The 21,634-nt window shown below is 44.5% G+C and overlaps 1 protein-coding gene across 1 annotated transcript in view; it reads left to right on the top strand.

Moving 5' to 3' along the window:
- Positions 1-21,634, top strand: part of LOC128710449 (MOXD1 homolog 2-like) — a 43,604-nt gene that overhangs the window by 1,031 nt on the left and 20,939 nt on the right. Inside the window, exons 2-3 of the mRNA XM_053805501.1 lie at positions 12,622-12,777; positions 18,790-19,062. Of these exons, the coding sequence (XP_053661476.1) occupies positions 12,622-12,777; positions 18,790-19,062 (429 nt within the window). The remainder of the gene's footprint in view (positions 1-12,621; positions 12,778-18,789; positions 19,063-21,634) is intronic.

The raw sequence follows: 21,634 nt of genomic DNA, 5'->3' as shown, positions 1-21,634 counted from the left end.
TTGTTTGGTGTGTCGGCTAGAGCAAAGCGAGATTGATTTTTTCCGACGTTCACTGTGCACAGTGCACAGACTGTTCCATGTCAGCATTGTCAGTCGTACGTTTGTTGTTTCGGTTTTCTATTTTTTGTTGTATTGTGCAATGTACGTTTAGGCGCGCTTTAATCAAAGCCAGTCCGTTCGCTTGATATAAGAATAGAAATGCGTATCAAGAATTATGATCTTTGACGAAAACAACAATAACCAACGTCATCGAACATGAGACATGAATCATTTCAATTTGTTAGAACTTTAATCGGAATGCTTTGTTTAATTCCTGCTCCACCCTTCATGGGATGCAACTATGATAAAGATGTTAGATTTTAGCACTATTTATACAATACTAATATGGTGCTAGTGTTGTTGATGTAAACATTATTTGATTGATAAATCATAAACATAAATGATAAATGAGTTTAGAGGACGCATCAGCATTCAAATTGAACTAGGAGTCTCCAAAAATTGTGTAACATGTTGATTTATTCCTATTTTAAACGTTAGGAACTCATTTAGCAATAGAAAATATCGGAAAGAATATTTCAAAACTATTCTACCGAAGTTCTACTTAACCTAATTCACAAAACAGACAGTTTGTTTGCAGTTTCAATCAACTATTTGAAGTTCAATTTGAATGACGCTTTCCTATCCACAAAATCAAGAATTCCTTTACTATCGGTATTGCATGGCAGTGATCTGTACCTTAAAATGTTTTCCATTGTGATGTCACGTCAGCATTTAATCATACATTATATTTAGATTGAAATCTGTACAACATGTTTGTTTAAACTCCCTCCATGTCCAAGATGCCAGAACCTCACACATATTTCGGCAAAGATCTCGAGCGCACAGTATTCCAACGTTTGTTGCGTATGCTTCGAAGCTGTCTATCCGGAAAACATTTCACCTCCCTGCACGGCAAATTTATCACAAACTAGGAAAATTAGAAAGCGCTTGGTTAGCAGACAGTACGGAAAGGGCACACATATTTCCCGACCAGCTTGATAAAACAAAAACCGGACACTAATTTCACAGTGCCCGGTACGGGTTTTGGCAGTGCATGAGAAATTTTCGCCCGGGGAAGAAAAGTTCCCATCCCATCCGAACCACCCCGAAGTAATCCGTTGATCGGATCATTTAAGGGGGCACCGTCTCGGCACTGTGCAGCCGTCCGGTTCGCAGCACATATGTATCGCGCGTAATCTGATTATGATTGGAGCAACCCGCTCTTACAAGCGGCAAGGTGGGCCTTGCTCGGATCCTGTCAGAATCGGTGAGCAGTACATCCTACGTCTTTCTATTTCTGCAGTTCCGGTTTTGGGTTTTGGGAGCGCATGCACACCAACAGGGAAAGTTCCCGAACCCGCCCGGCGGAAGGTTACCCGTGCGCTTGGCTAGTAATCCAGCGTCTGGGGTATCTTCATCATCCGGCCCTTCGTCGACAGCCGGCCAGCTACAAACCCTTTTTCGGCCCAACGAGGGAAAGAAGTTTAAGCTGAACATTTTGTGCCAGCGTTTCGCCGACAGGTTTCAGCAAAACCAGTCCGGGGAACGTTTTTAGCGTATGACGTGTAGTTTTGCGAAAACGTGGGGAAAACACTAAGCGGTATGCATACGTGCAAATGATTGTTGTTATGATTGTATCATAAATATTACACAAATAAACAAATTAATTCCTCCCCACATCACAATGCCCGAACCCGAGCTAGAGCGATTGCCCGGAGGCAAACGTCATCCACCGTATTTGGCGCTCCGACCGGGTTTTTGGAGTGAAAAGTTTTGACTCCGACTTTTTCCTGGAAATGGAGATGAAACTGTCAGACGTAAGCGTATGTGCTGATGATGTGCATGCACGGTTTAGGTTCGCAGTTCTGTAGGGTGAAGTTTTTCTGTGCCAAGAGTCCCTACCGAAAGTCCTTCTACACAGCTTCTAGCGGATGATGAATGAATTTTTGATTTCCACGAATTGGATCTCCGTAACCGTACCTGGGGATTTAGTGGAGATGTAAAACAATTTACCCATTTAGTGCGAGTCGGGTACCCCATTCTATACTTTGTGGAGGGAATGTTGAGAAGAGCGATTTCGAACGCCAAATGGCTTCCATCTCATTTATCGCGTATGCGGCAATGTAAACAAAACGCACACGTAACCCTGGGATTAGTCACCTGATCGCCAGTGTATTAATTAGTTTTCCCCTTCCAAATGCGTACGCACACGAAAGACACGGAGCGAGAATTAATTACAAGCACTCGAATTTCCATTTCCTGCGTCCGGAACAGCCGGTTTGCTTTGACGCGATTTGTCAAGTGCTGCGTATCAAAACAACATTATCACCGCGTACACCCTTTGGGGTGGCCTTGCGTTCGATCATCGGCATCGTTAAGGACGATAGTTTACTTTCCTTCGCCTCCGTTACTGCGGTCCGAAATCGATGAAACGGGAAGAGCTGGCCATAAATCACTTTGTGGGGGCATTTACTTTTTCTTTCGCAGCCCGTTGTTGTTTACTGCAATTTTGTATCGGCCCGTGTTGCGAGTTATCGCGTAAACCGGGCCAGATCGTAAGGGAAGGTGCGTCATGATGGAATTCTACGGAATAAACAAAACGCTGCCAACGGGTACATACACCGGTACGGGTAGGTTAAAACAAATGACCACCGATTTTACCTGGTTGTATTTTTATTTATTTTGCGCGATGGTGTGGTCATCCGCGAAGAGGGTGAACAGTATATGGGGAAATTTTGGGCCAGAAGAGTCGTATAAACGATTGGGAGGCTTACGATAGTTGCCATTAACTGCGCGCGAGCGCCAGGAAACGGGCAGGTCATTAATAATGTTAAGACTCCATAACCCCCTGAAGCACAGGTTTTTCTTTTAGTGTGTGTACAGTGCTGTACACAAAAAAAAACGCCACTCAGAACATTTTTTTTTGTTCTTGTTTGGTGAACATAGAGCTGTTTTTGTGCATATTGGATTATACATATTTAAATGAATAACAGTAACAAATAAGTACTACTGCTATATTGTTATGTATTTGCATGAAAATCGTTGAAAAATATGATTAAATATCTAGTTATTTTCCACCTTCTAATGCAGTTGTTGCAGTCGTTTAAATCGTGATTTAAAAAACCTTCAATCTTCTCATCAATCAGTTTTCCAACTTTAATCACACAAAATGACAATCATGTTGATTTGTCTGATAGCGCGGAAAGACTAAACTTATGAGATTAATTGTCACAGATTGTCAACCATTCGGTAAAACAAGCTTAGTAATACCAAGCACATTTACACAACAAACAAATTTTCAAGCAGGTCGAAGAAAACTCGTAGAGTATTCCTCTAAATGAAGGTAACAAACGCATGCAATTCACATCGTAAATCTGCTTCCGAAACGATATCCTCCAACACCTTTTGTTCTTCCTTCGACTAATCAAAGTACCGTCATATCGATGGCAAAGTTGAAACAACGCCATCAAGTACACCCTCCAGGTGTGGGAATAAGTAAAGAGTACAAACACCATTGCCGGGGGCCGTTATTCTAGCGATGGAACAAAGCAACAATTACCGCCCAGACTATATCGGCATGTGCGTGTTTGGTGTTTGGCTAGATGCTTCACGCATCGATAAGAGAAATTCGTGGAAAAAGTTCCGAAAAAGTAATAGCAATTCCAGTTCGCTTCCACCGCCCGCATAGATAGGTGAGTTTGCGAATCGGTTTAAGTCCGGCGGGCTTCCTCACTTATCTACCCTGGCTGCAGGGGGTGAGAACGAAAAAGAACAAAACAACGAAAGTAAAATACGACCGTGCGTGGTGTGGAATTGCGTGAAATTTGTTATCGTTTGGCCTCGGGAACGCCACCACAACGGGCGAACTAAAACGCACTTGAGCTGTGTTTCGTTTCGTGATGCAGAAGTAATACGAAGCGAAACGTCAAGGGGAAGAAAACCCCCCAAGTTTCTTATCATTTAAAAGGCAAAACTTTCGCTCGCAAAGCCTCTCGAAAACGCAACAGGAACTGATGAAGAAAGAGTGAGTGAAGAAACGGGGGCGAATTTTCTCTTAGGTGAGGTGGTAACCCTCTATGCCTCACTTCTTTCGTTAGTGCGAAATAGAACAGGCCACCCCGTGGAGGGGTTTTCAGTTTTATGGGGTAAAGTTTTCGGGTTTTTTTTTGCTTCGAATTCCCCCATTTCCACCACTAAACAAATGGCTGATAAAAATATGCTCCGATGTGGCATGCTAATCCCTGCGGTTAGAAGTTGGGCCCCGGGTTCTTCCGCAACCTGAAGTCATGGTCATTTTTAGCACCCTGCTTTCCACCGTTGTTTCGTCTTGACCTCTGAAACAATGAAAGTTTCCTTTACCGCAACCATGATGACAATTCGTTTCTTTTCCTTCCACGCAGCGCCGTCCGCGGCTGAAGGTCAGTTGGTGAAGGTGCGCCAAACGTCACCGTTATTAGAAAATGCTCCCCTCGGGGGAAACCATGCTTTCGTCTCATCGACAGTGGAAAGAGCAGAGAAAAGTGGGAAATAGGAGCAGTTTTTTGCGTGTGGTTTCGTCACTTTTCATGCGAAGGCAGTTAAAGTGGAGCTTCCGGGTGAATTTACTCACCCCAAAATAAAGGCTAGTGAAGCTTTTTTTTGTTGGAGGAATCGAGGATCACGCAGCCGTATTGAAAGGGCAATTAAAAAGTTGAAACGTTTGCGGAAAACGGAAGCTTGCGCTTTTCCACCTTTTTGACTGTTTGTGAAGCTTTTTTTCCTGCAGAGGTATGGACATTTGCCTGGGTGGAACAAAGATCGTTAGCTTTGGAGTTTTGCTCTTTCGCTCTTTGCTGCATTTTTCATGCAGAAGATGGTTTCTATTTAGCCTTTAGTTTCGTGTTTATAAACTGGCATTGACGGGGTTTGTTATGATTTTCCTAACATGCAAAAAACTAGTCACCTAGATAAATTAATTGGTATTGGTTGCCCAAAACATCAGCCATTTTTTGGCCTGCAGTTTTACCCAAAACAGTGTCACAAAGTTATAATTGGCTGTTGAAGTTAAGGGTTAATCAATGGATTTATATCGTTGGTATATTTTATTGGATAAATATTTTAACTATTTTGTTGTTTATTTAATATTTAAATAATTTATTGTTTATTAGATTTATATATTTAAACCGAAAGTTAAGCATTTTAGTAATTTTAAAATATGCTGCTTTTAAAATTATATGTTTACGATTTCTTTCGGCTGCTTACATTATTCGCTTCACGTTAGTATAAACCAGTGAAATTAATGAACGAATCAAAAAATCGGGTCAAAGTGTTCACGAAGATAGCACAGAAAAAAAAACCCTCAAATTTAGCTCAACCACACAAAACGCTCTCCAAACACCATGGCACAAAACCCACCAGCACGAACCAGAACGAAACGGTGGCAAATTTAGCTGACGCTTTTCAAAATTTACATTATTAAAAATGCTAGCGTCAGTCGCTGTGCACAGGGTGCACAACAAAAAAAAAGACTAGAACAGGGATGCAAAGAATAAAACAGGAAAGCAAAGGACGCACACCTGACCGATTATGGGAAAAAGGTTTCGCTAACGCTCTGTGCTGACTCTACTTTGCGCTCCCTTTAAAAAAAAACATCTGAAAAGAAAGCAAAAAATCTCGTCGTAGTAATCAGCGCGAAAAATTCGCTAACCTTTGCACGAATCGTGGTGAAATGTTGCGCCGTTAAGTGAATTTTGGCACGGTACCCGGGAAGCAAGATTGTGCGCGCACACACACACACACACAAACCCTGTTGACGGAAAGCAGACGGGGTTGATTGTGTATGTGTGTGTGTGTGGTAAGTGTGCCTTCGGCTCGCGCGAATAACTTTAAACATGATAATTAGTTAATTTTTAACCCCTTGCTGTTGGTGCCCAGCACCCCATTGCAGGTGAACCTTCCAGAAGGATGAGATAGATCTGAACGCAGATACACGGTGTGTATGTTTTCTTTTCATCCTGCAATTATACTGTTTTTTTTTCGCTTACATCCCCTTTCGGTAGGGATGTTGATCTTTGGAGGGATCTTTCAGGTCCTTGTTGGCTTTCAAAAAACCGTCTGCTTTTTGAGAAGGGAATAGTGTTTAATCTAGCAGAATGGATGAGCTTTTAATTGTGAAGCACAATTGAATTACACACAGTCGTCGGTGGTTTTAATTAGTTGCTTCAGGTATTAGGGTTAAGCGCCAGAATTACGCTGTGTAAACATAATGATCCACCCAAGGCTTGTGTAATTCCCGGATGAATGTTATGAGGGGACGCTATTACATTCCAGCACCGAAAAAGGTGATCCAAATTGCATCAAATCTACGTCCAATAAAGACTCGGAATCCATAATTTATCCCTTTATGGCAGAGAATTTTGTCCCTTGCAAAAAAAAGCTTGTGTATCTCTTCCAACCGTAGTCCTTAGGTTTATACTTCCGGTTTCGATCGATCCATCGATCAAAATTTCCCACACGGCCATTCGCGCCAGATCGTATGAAAATCTTCTCAGCTTCCAATCTAGCGAAAACCATTTGCTTCCCAAACTCCAACAGATCTCGTGTCGGGGCTCGTTTTCCGGCCCCATCTCCTCAAAACAAAACGCACACACCCGAACTAAGGCGAAGAAAGCAATAACAATCTATTGGAATGAATGAAAAATTGTTACCGTATTACTGCGTTTGCGTGCGCGTGTGATTACGTTTATGGAGCGACCGTTCTCGTTTTATTGCGGGCATATTTTAAAAGCAGCACCGGAACGCGTTTGGGCGCCCCTCTGTTCTTTTCCGTTTGAACCGCCAGCAGTATCGGGTCTATCTTTCCGGTCGTAAAAACCCTGCGACCGATTACCTACAGCGCGCGAATAGGTGGCCGCATACGAGACATGGGAGCATCCCGATAGCAGGGTTGGGCTTTTTGCTGACATAGATTCCTTGAGAAATCCCATATAACGTACGCCCGATAAGGACGAATGAATGGGCACTTCATCATTTCTATTGCGTAAGGGTGTGGAATCTGTTTTTTTTTATTTGTGAGAAATCTCGTACGTTAAGGTATCTAATGAATTGTGTACTGATGTTGAGCACATTCAAGAATTATTTCCGCTATTTCCTCAAGGGTACTCTGGGTCCGGGGGTTCTGGCATAAGCTTTTATTGTGACATAACCTGTCAGCTGCCTACCATAGTACGAAAACGCACATATCAATTAAAGTCTGACGCTAAAACGCCAACGAGGCGCCCGTCACTGAGCAAACTGCACTCTGTAGCCTTTAATTACCCTTTAGTGTTTCTCGTCTTCCTGTTGCCTTTCTGCAAGAATAAAAAAAAAAACCCGCTTGGATCCGGTTTGCATAAGCCTCACGGGGAACCAGAGCACCTTCTGCTTAGGACATTAGAAGTTGTCGGTGCATTAAAATGTAAAACATATACAGAGGGCGCGTTGTCCCTTACAGGCCCACCGGTAAACCGGAGGTGGGAGGGTTTGCGTGAGCTCTCGCACTTGGGTGGCATTATTCCAACAAGGAAGAAGGTGGAAAGCTTTCGTGCGAGTGAAGAAAATACACACCCATCCTCCGCTTCTGGTGTTTTACCGTGTACCGATGTTCGTGCACAAAGCGAATGAAGTTGTGAACAGGAAACAGAAGCCTAATGAAACTAAACAGCTATTTGTGTACCGTACCGTACCGATGCCGTGGTGCCAGGTTGTATGTGATACAAGTGATACACGCCGAGGTTGTTTTTTCTTCCCGTGTTAGTTTGCTGCCATGTCGGGAAGCTTTTTATTCCACCCATTTACCACGAAAGATGTCTGGAACGGTGGTTCAAATATTCTGGAAAGGTGTCAGAATGCGCACCTGGCCACAACATGCACACCGTGCGGCTAAGGTAGGCCTGAAAAATTTCAGCGAAAACCTGGGCAGAACCTTGAGGACTGGCGCTCAGTTTGGCGCATTTTCGCCACGACCCCCCCGTTGTCAGTGCCAAATCGCATTATCGCACCACTACATGGCATATTGGGCGAAGGTGCATGTAATGTCTGTGTCATTGCTGTTTCCTTGCTGTGTTGTTGCTGTATGGAGCCCCTTTTTTTGCAAAAGCTGTACGAATATTAGGAAGAAAAACTAACAAAACTGCAATGATGGGTGAGTGAACGATAAATGTTTTGTTTGCTTGTCCAATGTTAACGCCACTGTACACCGGGAAGTGAAAGCTAATGTGCATGAATAAATCCATAGGCAGGAGCGGGTACTTCCTGCCAAAGTGGTAACAAACTTGTACTGCAGCTTAAATTCCCTGTTCGCTGTAGAGAGTGCAAGTTTGATGATGTTTTTCGCCCATTTCTGAGGAAACTCGCTAGAAATCCTCCAACCGGTTGGTATTTACACATTTGTTGGCGATGCGCATGCTTTTAACTAAAAGCCCTGTCCCGGCGCCTGTTTGAAACAGGATCTAAAGGAATGTCCCTCCGTCAAATGGTACAACTGCAGATTTTTCCCTTTGGACGACATCAGCATCTTTCCCGCAGAGCAACATGACGCGAACCTGTTTCACCGGTTAATAGAAAATAGAGCTATTGGAACGATTTTACGACACATGTTCTCGGTGTCGACTCACCGGGATGGACACCGCCGTGCAATCACGGTACAGTTTTTAACCCCCAGGACGCTCACCGACGTGAGGAGAAGCGATGGCTATCAGAATCGTTCCGGTTCCGTGCGGATTGTGTGCAAATTCCTGTTCTTCATCGGGAGGACATCTGTGTATGTGTGTGTGTGTGTGTGTGTTTAAGTAAATGTGTTTACCAAAAGCAGACAAGCTTCCAACTGAGAGTGTTCTACTGCTGGTTGGGTGAGTGCAGCAGCAACTACTAGGTCGAATGATGATGTTGTTGTAATATAGTTGCTAAGTACACTCGTAATAGCTTTTATGTCGGAAAGTCGAGATCCTCTTTAGAAAGACAACCGAGTACTCGGGACCGATGAGGACAAGTTTTACTACATGCTCGTACAAACACACACACACACACACACACACACACACACACACACACACGCCACTCCCTGTTCCATTTCCTGATCCGCCGCTGTAAAAGTCAGCATGGAACCGGAACGCTTCTCTACTGACAAGCTGCAGGCAACGTAACGTGTGTCCCACAAGTAGCTGGCGCTGGTTGACTTGTGATGATGATTTTTAGCCGTCCGACGAAAGTTAAATTAATGCAAACATGTTGTTTGATATGAAATTTTAACTTCTTCTAACCGTTTTGCGTTCGTGGTGGGGTGACGCGCTGTTGTTAGTGTGAGTGTTTTGTGTGTTTTATCGAGTTATCAAACCAGACACAGCCGGTGACTACAACGGGTAGCGATACATGTAGAGTCCATATAGTCCATTAAGCGTGCCCGAAAGTCACAGGATGTACTCCCGGCCAAGGTGTAATCAAACCGAATCAAAACCCGGGTGAAATCTGCTACCACATCGGAAGTCACCCGGTACGCCCAAATTGATGCGAAAATAAATGTCATGATTTATGTAAACGACGAGTGAGCGTGAATCGTCAAACAGCGAGTTTTGCTTGCACAGGCACAAGCGATCGTGTCGGAGGACGAAACGGGTTTCATTGAAGGCACCTCTTCTTTTAGTGCCGTTTGCGAACTGGAGCAGATCAAACATAAAGCACGGTAAACGTAATGAGTACATTACGGCAGTGCTTAAGCGGTGGTGGCAAGTGACTTAGTAGATTATTGCTAATTGTTTGCTGTTGCGTACGGGAAATGCGAGAAATTATAGCCCGGTATTTGCATTACTAATTGAAGTTGGTGATGTGCAAACCATGGCTGAGTGGTTGGAATTGTAAAGGTTTGTGCTGCTTGTGGGACGATTAAGTGCTTGTGATAAGATTTGCAAAGTAAGAGAAGAGGAGGTGGGTCTCTTCAAAGCCGGATGCTACACTGTTTGTTGAAGATTTGCAGTGTCGTTGAAACACATCTTGCATTGATACTGTTATTGTGTGATTGTAAGCAATGAAAAATTTTAAACCCCTAAAGTTATGCAACCTGTTTGACAAATGATCGATTAAAGGCACTTGATTGCGAGATGCTTGGGAACATTCTTCGTAAAATGAGAAGGATCAATACTGAAATGCTTGTCATCATTGTTTCAAAAATTGGCCACTATTACTCTCTACCACTCGAAGGGCTATATGAACCACTCGCCAGGAAGTAAACGCACACTGAAGTCAGTCGATTAAGGGACGATATCCTAACTGAACGGATCTTAAACGCTATCACCCATCACATCTAATCGCCCGCGGGAAGACTTCCGGTAGCAGCCACCTTCACCGAACAACGGTCGACGGTCCCCGTAAATCTCGTCCACCGCATGCACATAAATTACTGTCCATCATTTTCGCTGCTCGACGGTCCTGCCTCGAACCACGTCGTGCGCCATTCCATCGGTCGGCCAATAATGACCGGAGCGTAGAGTGCCCACGCACTTTCCGAGGCCTCCGCCTTTGCCAGGATGATTGGTGTCCCCAGGGCAAGGATGAGAAAACACCGAATGGCCGCATGGGATTCGGTTCCTTTCCGCCCGGTGGTGTGTTTTGGTGTCGTGGTCGCACCATAAAATAAAATGGCGATGACAAATTGTAGCAATTATTTCCACCATAAATCATGCGTGAATAAACTATAAACGGACCGTCAGTTTTTCCTTTCCGGGGTTGGGTTGTGTGGAAAAAGCTGCACTTATGAAACCACCGCCACTTTACACAGATTTGGTGGTCACGGGTGAGCAAGAACGGCCCCCCGTTATTTTTTTTTTTGAGGGTTGATCGCAGTACTTCTGGCAGGAACTTACAGCGGTCTTTCGTGCCAATCGAGCACAACGGAAGTGAGTTTCGGCTAATGTTACTACGCCCGAGTCCGGAAAATTAGTTGCCAATCGAATGGTTTCATGCAGGACTAAAGAAAGCCAGCGTACGTTTCTGCGTGGTTCCGGGCGATATTTGTACGGACATGCGTCAACGAGGCATTTGCGACAATTTGTGTGAACAATTACCCACCACCGTCACCGGGTCACACTCCAACCCCGAAACCAACCACTGGGTAATGAGGATGGCGGGATGTCATTTACCCATGCCCGGTGCTGTTGCCCACGTAACACTCACACCGTCCAGCTGTGTCAGCTGTCAGCGGAAGCATGATGTTTATGACGAGCAATTTCCGGCGATGACCCAATCCCAAAAACAAAGCGTCAAAAATTGCAAGTAGCAAACGTGAACGCCGCCTTTCGGTGGCAACGACGGTACCTGCCCGAACCGGACGTCCACGCTAACCGGCTGTTGCGCGACGATGCCGTCCGTAATTAGGAATCGGGTGAATCCCGCACAGAAAGCGCTTTCTGTAACGGAAATTATTGTTCCGTGAGGTTTGCGCTAATTGTCGTGCGACCATCCGATGGTGATGGATTCGACAGGGGACAATCTGAATGAAAATACTCGCGCAAGGATAATTTTGGTGTTTTTTTCTGTGGTGGAAGGGTGAGCAAAACAAGGGACCGTGGTGGGGGTGGCACATCCATTTCCGGCATGTGACGGATTATCGAATGAATGATGCAAGAGGTTCCGGGGTCTGCTGATGAGTTGCGGGCAAACCCATCGAACACAATGTTGGCCGCTGGCCAAGTCGGTGAGTGACGAACCAGGGTTTTGTTGGATGTTGGGAAATGAATTACCATTTAATTGACTGACGAGGCATTGCTTAGTGTGCGCAGATCGGTCAGATTTGTCGACTGATGGTGACGTTATCTCGGATGCAATAATGTTGTCACAGATTTTGTAGTTTATTTGCCGAGGGGCCACTTTCTATTCAGTATCGAGGTCATTATTGATGTGCTTTAGTTAGTTTTTCTCGTTGCTACGTGGAAGAGTTTTTGAATGCATTGACGATTCTTCCACAATAACAGTTCGTAGTTATTTGAAGATCTCAAAATGCATGATGGTATGTAAATAGTAGAACTTAATTTCGAACTCCCGAAATTTTCATCTACATCCAGCAGTCAGCAGAATTACCATCACTCACGGAAGCTCTCGTGGTACCTTGTTTAAAGTGTACAAGAAAAGCTGACTTTTTAGTGATGTGGACTAATTAACTGTTTCCTTGAAGTGGTTTTTTTTTCGTGGAGCGCAATAATTAAATACTTATTACCATTAGACATGAGTATTTGTACAAGAAGTGATAAGGAAATATAATGAAACGTTATTGTTTTAAGAAGCTTGCTCGTTTTAACTGACAAGATCTTAATCTAAGTTTTATAAGTAAAATATGTGTTTGCTAAATCCCTAGTCAAAAAATTATTCAATATTGTGTCCATTTTTCTTTTCATCAGGTAAAATCCACAAGTCCACTCGATTTAAAAAGAAAATAAATACATTGTGTTGAATTATATACATATATATATAGAATTATATATAAATGTATATTATAACAATATGCTAACTATTCTAATGTCACCATATGTCCCCTCATACTTACGGTCTTTTTTTCCTTTCAATGTATCTTCCCAGGATCGTCACATCCGACCGGACAGCGACGGTGAACCAATTGTCGACTCCTCGCAAGACTACACGCTGCTGCTGGGATACGAGAACACAACCCACACCGTAATTAGATTTAAGCGCAATCTGGATACCTGTGATATGAAGGATGACTTCCCGATAACGGTAAGTGTGCGACTCCGACGCAATCCAGTCACGTACGCACAGGGCAAACTTCCCCACGAGGACCGACCCACTCGTACGAAGCATCCACTTAGCGCCCGTCAAGTGTGCGCCAATGGTAACGCGCCTCACGACACAAAGTTACAAGTAGCCAATTTGGCCAACATTTTGACTTTGACATCTTTCGAGAGCGCGCTGCACAATACTCGTGCCGTTCGATTGTTTCACCCACTGGTGTCGGCAGTTCGGCTGCGGGTGAAAGCGCACCGCCCGTTTGTGGCAGCCGGAAACCTTCGGGTTTTGGTTCGTTGGTTCCGAGATCTGACCAAGACAACCGTCCGACCGACCGACCGACCGACAACCGTGCAATGCGAAATTCAAATTTAATCGTTTGCAAACTGTTGCCATAAATCAGAACGATGGGTAAGGAAGGCAGCTACTTCCGCTGCCGGGAGTTTACCCACTATCGGGTTTGCAGACAACGGTTCTCAATGGTACCATTTCTTCAGCAAAGTCTCTAAGGGTTCGGTTTGGTTGTGGTTGGACGATTGTGTGTCAGATTGCGAGCAGAACCAAAACCAAGATAACGATCAAACGATAAAAACCCCGTCGAAGCTCAACTTCCGCAGGCCCCGCACAGCTCTGCAGTTGCAAATCGAGCTACTGAGTGTCCGAGGAGAAGCGAGACTGAAGGCAACACGCCACCATCCAGCAGACCATTGGACTAAACCGAACGAAACCGACCGATTTCACCGATCAGGTTTCGAGGTTGCGATTGCCATCTTCTGGCGTTTGTACGTCGAGATGGACGTAGCCCGTAACCAGGCCGGGGCTGATTGTGTCTGCCATTCCTGTGGGAGTCGTCCCTTGGAGAATCGATTTGCATATCGTCAGCGTATCACCTTGCGCTCGAAGCATCGTCCAGGAAACGGTCGATAGATTCCTCGTCCATTGGTTTGCATCCCCACACGGACAACCCACCTGCAGACAAATCAGCCAGTCAGTGGTCTGACTTTCAGCGTTCAGGCAAATCCGGAACACGGAAATGTGATAGGAAAGCGTGGATAACCAACGTTCTAACCCCGGTGATCGGTGGACAATCCTGCCCGGAAGCGATTTATAAGCACCCGTGCACGGTAGACTGGGCGCTTGAAGGTGTTTCGGAACTTTTGCAACATCGGAAGTACCCGGACGATACGGAGGCAGATCTGCCCGGGACGGTCGTTGTGTGTTACGATGGGTGAGAGAAGTTTTTTCCCCGTACTGCCTCGCATAATCTTCCCTGCGAGATGCATCGGGAGTGTTTCGTGCTCCAATCAGTACGCTTTTACGCTTAACCTCCTTGTCGGAAGCAGGGCGACTATGCAGCGCTGCTCTTGCCGTAGTTGTGTTTTGCTCATTGTTGTTGCTCCCACCATCGGTAAAGTGAAAGATGAACCCAATTTTCTTTGCATTTTACTATCGAATCGCAAAACCAACAAACCTCAGTTTTCCCCTTTTGTGTTGCGATTATTCAGCAGCGCGATGTGGAAGAATGTCTTCCAGCGCACACGCGGGGGTACGTTAATAAACAGGGCAGGAATTACAAGGAACTTTTCCAATTAGTTTGGAATTACGATGACAGTTGAAAAGTCGATGGATGGGGTAGTAAAGCGGGAAGAAGAATCGATGGCGACGGGAGGCAACTCGGAGTGAGAAGAAGCGTCTTAAAATGTTGAAGAATCTCCGCCAAGGGGAAGAACAGCAAATGCAATGTTGGCATTAAACTCAGATGATGCTTTATTTATTGTGTAATTAATTTGTACCACTTTTCGGTCCATTTTAGGGTGGGTTGGGTTGGAGAGGTCGTGGATTGTTCTACTTAAGGTGAAGGTATTCGTTGACAGCTTGCAAGTGGAATCAGATTACTCTTAAGACGATGACATTTGGCAGCCGAAGCGTGAGTCATAAATCAAATAGAATGCGTAGCTGGTGTGTTTTATCGTAATCTTTTGTATTTGATAAAATGTCCATTAGTTCAAACGACATTAGGAACTTTTTTTTAAGTTGCAAGCAACACATAAATTATTGCCGACTTTGCAAGCAAATCGAATAAGATAATCTATCGAGCATCTTATACCTATTAGCCTTTAATGAAGAAATCCGATCCAAAGGACCGAATTCTCCAATATCTGGACGAATCTAAATCTTGTTAAAATGGAACTTCTCCCAAACTGTGGTCTTCGGTGCCGTTGGTTGGTCCGAGCAATCCGACCAGCATCGACCATTAGCCAACTCAAACCACAAACTCAATTACGACCCAAACTCAATCATAATCCTGGAGACTGGCCACTAGGCCACGTGAGAAGCGGCCGGGGACCGCGAGGGTGTTGGAATTAAGGACCGAACGATATACCGTAACGATCCCCACCATCCATGCCCTGGATCTGTCGGGGATCGTTCAGCGCAAACAGCCACGACTCGACGCACTAATAATTTTTCCACCCCTCAAAAGACAAACGCCCCTTACACTTGATAGGTGGGTGGATGGGTTTTCTTTTTCTAGGTTCAATTTCGGTTTGATACTGGCCCCGGGAAAACCACCCGAAAAAGCAGCCAAGCTAGGAAGCACCGCTTTCGAGTGGCAAATTCCTTTAACTTTCTCCCAACACCCAAAGATTCGCCCACCTCCGGTCTCGGTCCCAGTTCGACGATGGGCTGAAAGTTTGTTTCGGACGGCCAAACGCTGAGGGGGGCTGGGAGGAGGTTTCAGCTTCAGTGGCATCAGCCCGAAAAAGTGGCGGATCGCAAAATTTCGCTCTCCGAGTTTAATTGAGATAAAACCCTCCGGTAGATTAAGGTGTCGGAATAGTCAAAATCCTGTTTTCTAATTGGAAATTGAATTATGAAAATAAGGAAACACAATACGACGCTCGATGCGAACGCCGGTGTGCGCTAAGGGTTTATGCCCGAGATTGTCTGATTGGTCTCGGGTGTAAGGGTAAGTGCATAGTCTGAAGTGAGGGCGAGATTGAGATAGAGAGGGGAAAAAAAACCATCCTCAACATGCGGGGGTGAATGAATGACGCGACGAATCGCCTTCCTGCAGGATACCCTCTACGTGGGGAACAGTACGAGAGTTGAAATAATATTTGAATATAAATTGAAATTAACATGTGCACTGATACAAACGGACGAGGGTCGAAAATAACAATAAACGAATGGCATCCATCGACCGTACCTTAAGCAGGACAGCTTTTCCTACATTCTACTGCTTTGGGCTAGGAAACAAAAAATGCAATCGTCTCTAAAAATGGAACATTTCAGTTGCGTTGCGTTCGGGGTTCTAATGATCGAAAAACAAACGATCGCGATAGGCAACAGCAGAAGCGTACTACAGTGCGACATTCCACTCGCTCGGCGAAGGAATTCATTTATAGAACGATAGGAAGCACACACACATAAAAAACAACACTCCCTCAAGCGCACATTTTATTTTAATCAAATATGTTTGCACTTATTTCATAAATTGCGCTTCATCGTCGGCATTTTCCCGCACCATTTTGAGTGGGCGACTTGACTGAAATCTAAGAAAAAGCTCGCTTCACTTAAAATATTTTCCCCAAAACTTCCTCTCACTCCAAAGACGCATGCGGCTTCGTCCGGAGCTTCGGTTGGAATTTCGATGACGGGTTTGATCATAAATTCCTGTTAGCGAACGGTAGTTCGCTTCGCTTTCCAACGAATGCACTTCCATGTTCTCGCGCCATTCCCGGTACTTCTCCATCATCCATCCGGTACCGGTTGCGTGTGGGGATTCATTTGTAGAAATCGCAGCCACTCACCGGCTCTTCGGTCTCGCACCCGCCCGGCAAACACTTCTATTCCGATTCGAGCTACCTTCAAAAACCCACTAAAAGCTTCCACTTTTCTTCCACAAGGGGAGTTGATAGCGGGTAGGTAGAGCGAGGGTAGGAAAAAATGTGTTCCTTCGAATCGGATCTCGTTTCAACACCCTACAGCCATAAAGCCGGTGCGTGCAATGCAGGATTTACATGTGGAATTGAAATTTAATTACATTTTTCCCAACGTTAATTTATTCAAATTGTAATGCAAACATTTTCGCAACAAGCGCTCGCCGAGTGCGGCTCGGGTTTGGGGTTTAGAACCTCGGGTTGAAAGCGTACGCTAACGGTTTATGGTAATGCAGTGTGGATCTTTTTATTTGTTGATTTCGAGTTAACTGCGTCTGACGAAGTGCTGGTTTTGCGAAGAAAAAATACCGAGATTGAAGTGTGCTGTTTTTAGTTTAAAAGTGTATAATTAATAATTCTTGCCTACATTTAGGCGCACACTTTCCGCCGCTGCTGTATGGTGGAACACGTCTAAATGTTACATTTTCGGTCTTATTCGACACACCCGCCAGCCTCTTGTTCACGCTTAGCATTCACAAGAGGCATTTGTTTTTAAAGTGCTTCCAAATCACAATTCCAACCCGCTCGACGTGTGCTAAAGCGGTGAATGCGAGCTCGTACTGAGCATAAAGGAATGGTATAACTTATATAACACAATCCGCACCACGAAAAGAGAGCCAGACAGTGGGCCAATTGATAAAGCGTGTACCATGGAACGAAACAGATAAAATTTCATGCTTCGTAATTCCATTATTGCGCAACGCATATGAGGGCAATACAGATCCATTCGTACGTAAGTGAAGCGGTGGCCATGCGATTCGGGAATGCGGTGGGTGTATCGGGGTGAGTATTATTACGCCTGAATGCTTACCAATTTCAAATCAATGCTACACATTCTACCATGGGGTTTTGGAACTCCGCAAACCACCGGACGGGGCAAAAAATGCAACCCTTCAAACACAACTTCTGTCCAAGCGGGGGATAGAACGAGCGAGCGCACGGTAGGGAGAATGCGAAACAGAACTGTAGCAAACGCTGTGCGGTGGGAAATATTGCACTTCATGCTTTGTCCTGCTTTGGCGTACCACCTCGAATTGTTTTCCAGCATTCCCGTAAAGCTGCAGCCGACCGCTCCTTGCCGAGGGGGCTTTTCCACGCGTTCTCGGTAGCTCATGATGACCGACATGAAAATGTTTCATTTTCGCTACGAAATTGGGTTTTGGCGATTTCCGATGAATTTTCCACCCCAGAAAATGCCAATCCTGTTTTCGGGAAGAGTTGGCGAGAGCCCGGCCAGGACGGTGGCTTTGGTGGATCAGCATTACTAGCTCAATTGCACCGAAATTGTTTGCCCAATATTTTGGATGCGTTTTCATAGACGATGTGCCCAGTTTGTGTGTGTGTTGTTGAGAGGTTTTTTTTTCTCCTCCGGACAGTTTTGTTAACCACTCCGTCACGTTGCCAATGGAACAGGATGAGCAATTTAAATCGATTATCCGATGCTGTTCCTCTAAAACGGTTAAATGGCAATTAAACGCAATCGTGCAGGAGGGACTTGGGGTGGAAAATATATTTCCTACAATGAGGCCAATTGATAACGCTATCGTTGGATGAAGCGTGGAAGTTTCGTTTTGCACAGAGTTATAATTCGAGTTCAATGTTTACGAATCTATACGAGAAAAAAATAATAAATGATGTATCGTTTGGAGCAACAAGTGTAAAACGTTGTGAAAAGGTTTAATAACGTCAAAACTGCTCAATAAATGTTTAAAATCCATATTTCTCAAAGATTTGTAGCAATTTATGTATAAACTGCAACACAAAATGTGACAATGTCCCGAATTTTACTTGAAAAGGAAACATTCTGATTTACGAGTTGTTGCGCCGGAAGGTATGCAATTGTTTGTCAGTTTTAATAATTGTGGACCACAGTTTGGACAAACCCTTATGCCTATGATTTAAATCTTAATAATAATAAATATTAATACTTAAGTAACTAGTTTAATCTAAATAGTCTAAATATGTTTTGCAAAGTTTATTTATAATCATTATCCTTATTATGCCCAGTTTACTATTTGTTCAATGTTACTAAATAATTTCTATATTTCCATTCTTCTTTCAGAACGACACCATGCGTGTCCTTTTCCTTTACTCTAAGGAGAAACCGGTGCGGGGATCGAATGCCGCCCTACCCCAACCACTCGTTGCCTTCAAGGGTTCGCGTTCGATCTTCCTAATGCAGCGTTCCAGCCAGGACGAACTGTTGAATGTACCGAGCGTGAGCATTCTGGAGCTTCGCAACGAAGACGTCGAGCTGCCGGACAGCGATGAAAGTCTTTACTGGTGCAAAATCTTCAAGCTGGACGACTTCGTTCAAAAGCACCATCTAGTGCGGGTAAGAAAGGCCACGTATTTCACATTCCAGTGTTTCTTCATAGTGTTTTCTATTGTGTGTTAACGTTAAAATACTAAATGGTGGCTTTATGAAATTTAGAAAGCCATTTTCGACGCGAAGTGTTGTGGTCAGCTTCGTGCCAACCGTACAGTAAATAGAAAAATAGAACAGACGGTAAAAATATTTCCTAAACCATTGACACTTGCCCAAAATCTGGCGGTTTCGGAATAGCACACCAGCTGGACACACCAACAAAACAAATGCCGCTCTGTCAACTGGTGCGAAAAATGGTCAACTATTTCCGGAACGTACAAAACCCCCCGAAAAGGCCACTCCCAAACACTTTGCTACGAAAAGCTTAACCGAATGGGAAGCGAAAGGCGTTCAATTTCCGGACCGAATTTCATTCAATTTAGCGCGTCGGTCAACCGCGGACGTTCCCACGGGTTCGCTGGGCGGGCGGCTAGCAAAACAGGACCGGAGCGAAACGAAATGCAACAAAATCGGGCAATGTTGCATGCCATTTTTTTCTGCTTTCCTCTGAATGCCGATTTGGCACACGGCTGGCAATGAAGCATCAATAAGCTTTCTTGCCCATTTTGAAAGGAAATTCCATCAACGGAGTGTTTGGAGAAACGAGCTGATTTTTTTTGTCGGTCACACTCACCACCCAAAAAGCACGAAATAATATTAATGTCGGAAGATTTTTAAGACCTCAAACCACCGACCGGGTAAATGGGCATGAATGGTGGTTTGATCACACATTTCGAATGGTTGCCTTTTTATTTTGGGAAAGAATTTCCACGCGCTTTCCATGCATGGCGAGTTATCGTCAGATCATCGTGGTTTACCGCGGGAATGGATGCTAATACATCTTCATCGATCTGTGGGGGGTGCAAACCTCGAGCCGATAAAAGGCTTCCGTACACTTTTGGGGGAGTGAAATATTCTCGCCAGTCTCTCGTTCGTGATAAATACTACACGTTCGCTACCGGAGCACTTTATATCTCGGGATTGCTGGCATTCTTTTTCCTTCAAGCGTTTCCAGGAGTTTTTTTTCCTCTCTTTATTTCACTTTATGGTGTGCTTCTTGGGTGGAAAGTTACCAACATCAGCCACGATGATTACTGCTGTAAAGTGATTTCATGTGGAGTAATATTTCTTGCTCCTTTCGCGCAACCTTTCCTACCTGTATTCTTTCCGTACGTGAAGCACACACAAGTTTGTTCCTGGGCGATAAAATGCTGCCAGAAGGAATTCTCCCAAGGTCCTCCTTTTCTACCCCACCATTGGGAATGGAAAATTTATTTCTAATGTGTATAAATTGGAAATGTGTTTGGAGAGGATACGGCAAATGGATCTTGTGTACACTTCCAATTTCCGTTATCATTATGGTGATATATTGTGGAGACCGACAGCACTGGAGGTAAAGAGAATCTTTTCTTCACTGACGACTCGAAAGTGTTGGACGTTTTTTTTTGCGGAGCTGTCAACTTTTCCTGTATGTGTATATGCTGGTGTCTTCGGCCAGTCGTTTCCCTGTGTTTTGAGGCTGCATGAAAAATGGTCTCGTCAGCAGAAATGGTTGAAGTTGGAATGAGCGTTTGGAGATAAGAAAGTTGTAAAAAAATCATTTCCTCACGTTTTACTTTTGCGGAAGTTTGTGGATGAAGATGATGGGATGGAAACGTTACAAAACTCCCTCCAGTACCGTTGTGCCGATATGTGACGGCATGGAACTAAGAGATATTCGCCCAGCTTTCGTCCATACAAATCCATCCTAGCCGAGATGAAGATGGGGTGCAAAGAACATATGCATCCGGGTCGGAACTACACACAGATCTCAACGAACGAATGGATGCGACGACTCGTCAGCTCGCCACCAACGGGTAGAAGAAAAAAACCGTAGCACCACGGTGGGAAATTGTTTGGAAAATATTTCCTCCTCCCCGTTACAAAGGGATGGTTTTCGGCGACGGTGGAAACAAACATGATGTCGATGTGATAGACTGTCGACAATTTTCCTGCCGAGACATGACTGTCGATTTTGTCTTTTCCAATTTTGAGTACTTATTTTCCGTTCGTTTTGCAAACGCTGAAACAGCTCCAAACAAAGCGGAATGTTAAAATGTACTCTAGCGAAGGAGAAGGATGTGGCCGCACACATTCGGGCAGCACAGAATCCTTTGCTACCAATCACAATTCACAATGTCGATTCGCTGGATGCTTCGGGATAGACTGGAGGCTGTTGGTAATATCCTGTTCCGTTCCGGGCTTTCCCTCACCTGCGATGTCTGGAGCGCTGCAACAAATCCAAAACGGTGAATGTAAACTTCCCTTTTTCTATGTTTATGTAGCGTCAAAGTGCAAACTTTCATTAAATCCCAACCGGAACAAATGTGTTTGTTCTCTTTGATATGCGTTGCGAATCTTTTAACGGCCCCGTTTAGTTGATGCATCTTCTGTAAGCGTCACAATAGAGAACATGCCACTAATGGCCATCTCTAACCCCTTTTGCAAGGGGCCAGGGGACACTCTGCGCCGGAGAAACTTTTAATCGCATCACCTCAAA

Source organism: Anopheles marshallii, chromosome 2 (assembly GCF_943734725.1).
Source record: "Anopheles marshallii chromosome 2, idAnoMarsDA_429_01, whole genome shotgun sequence".
Lineage (NCBI taxonomy): Eukaryota > Metazoa > Arthropoda > Insecta > Diptera > Culicidae > Anopheles > Anopheles marshallii.
This window is presented reverse-complemented; position numbering and strand designations above follow the sequence as displayed.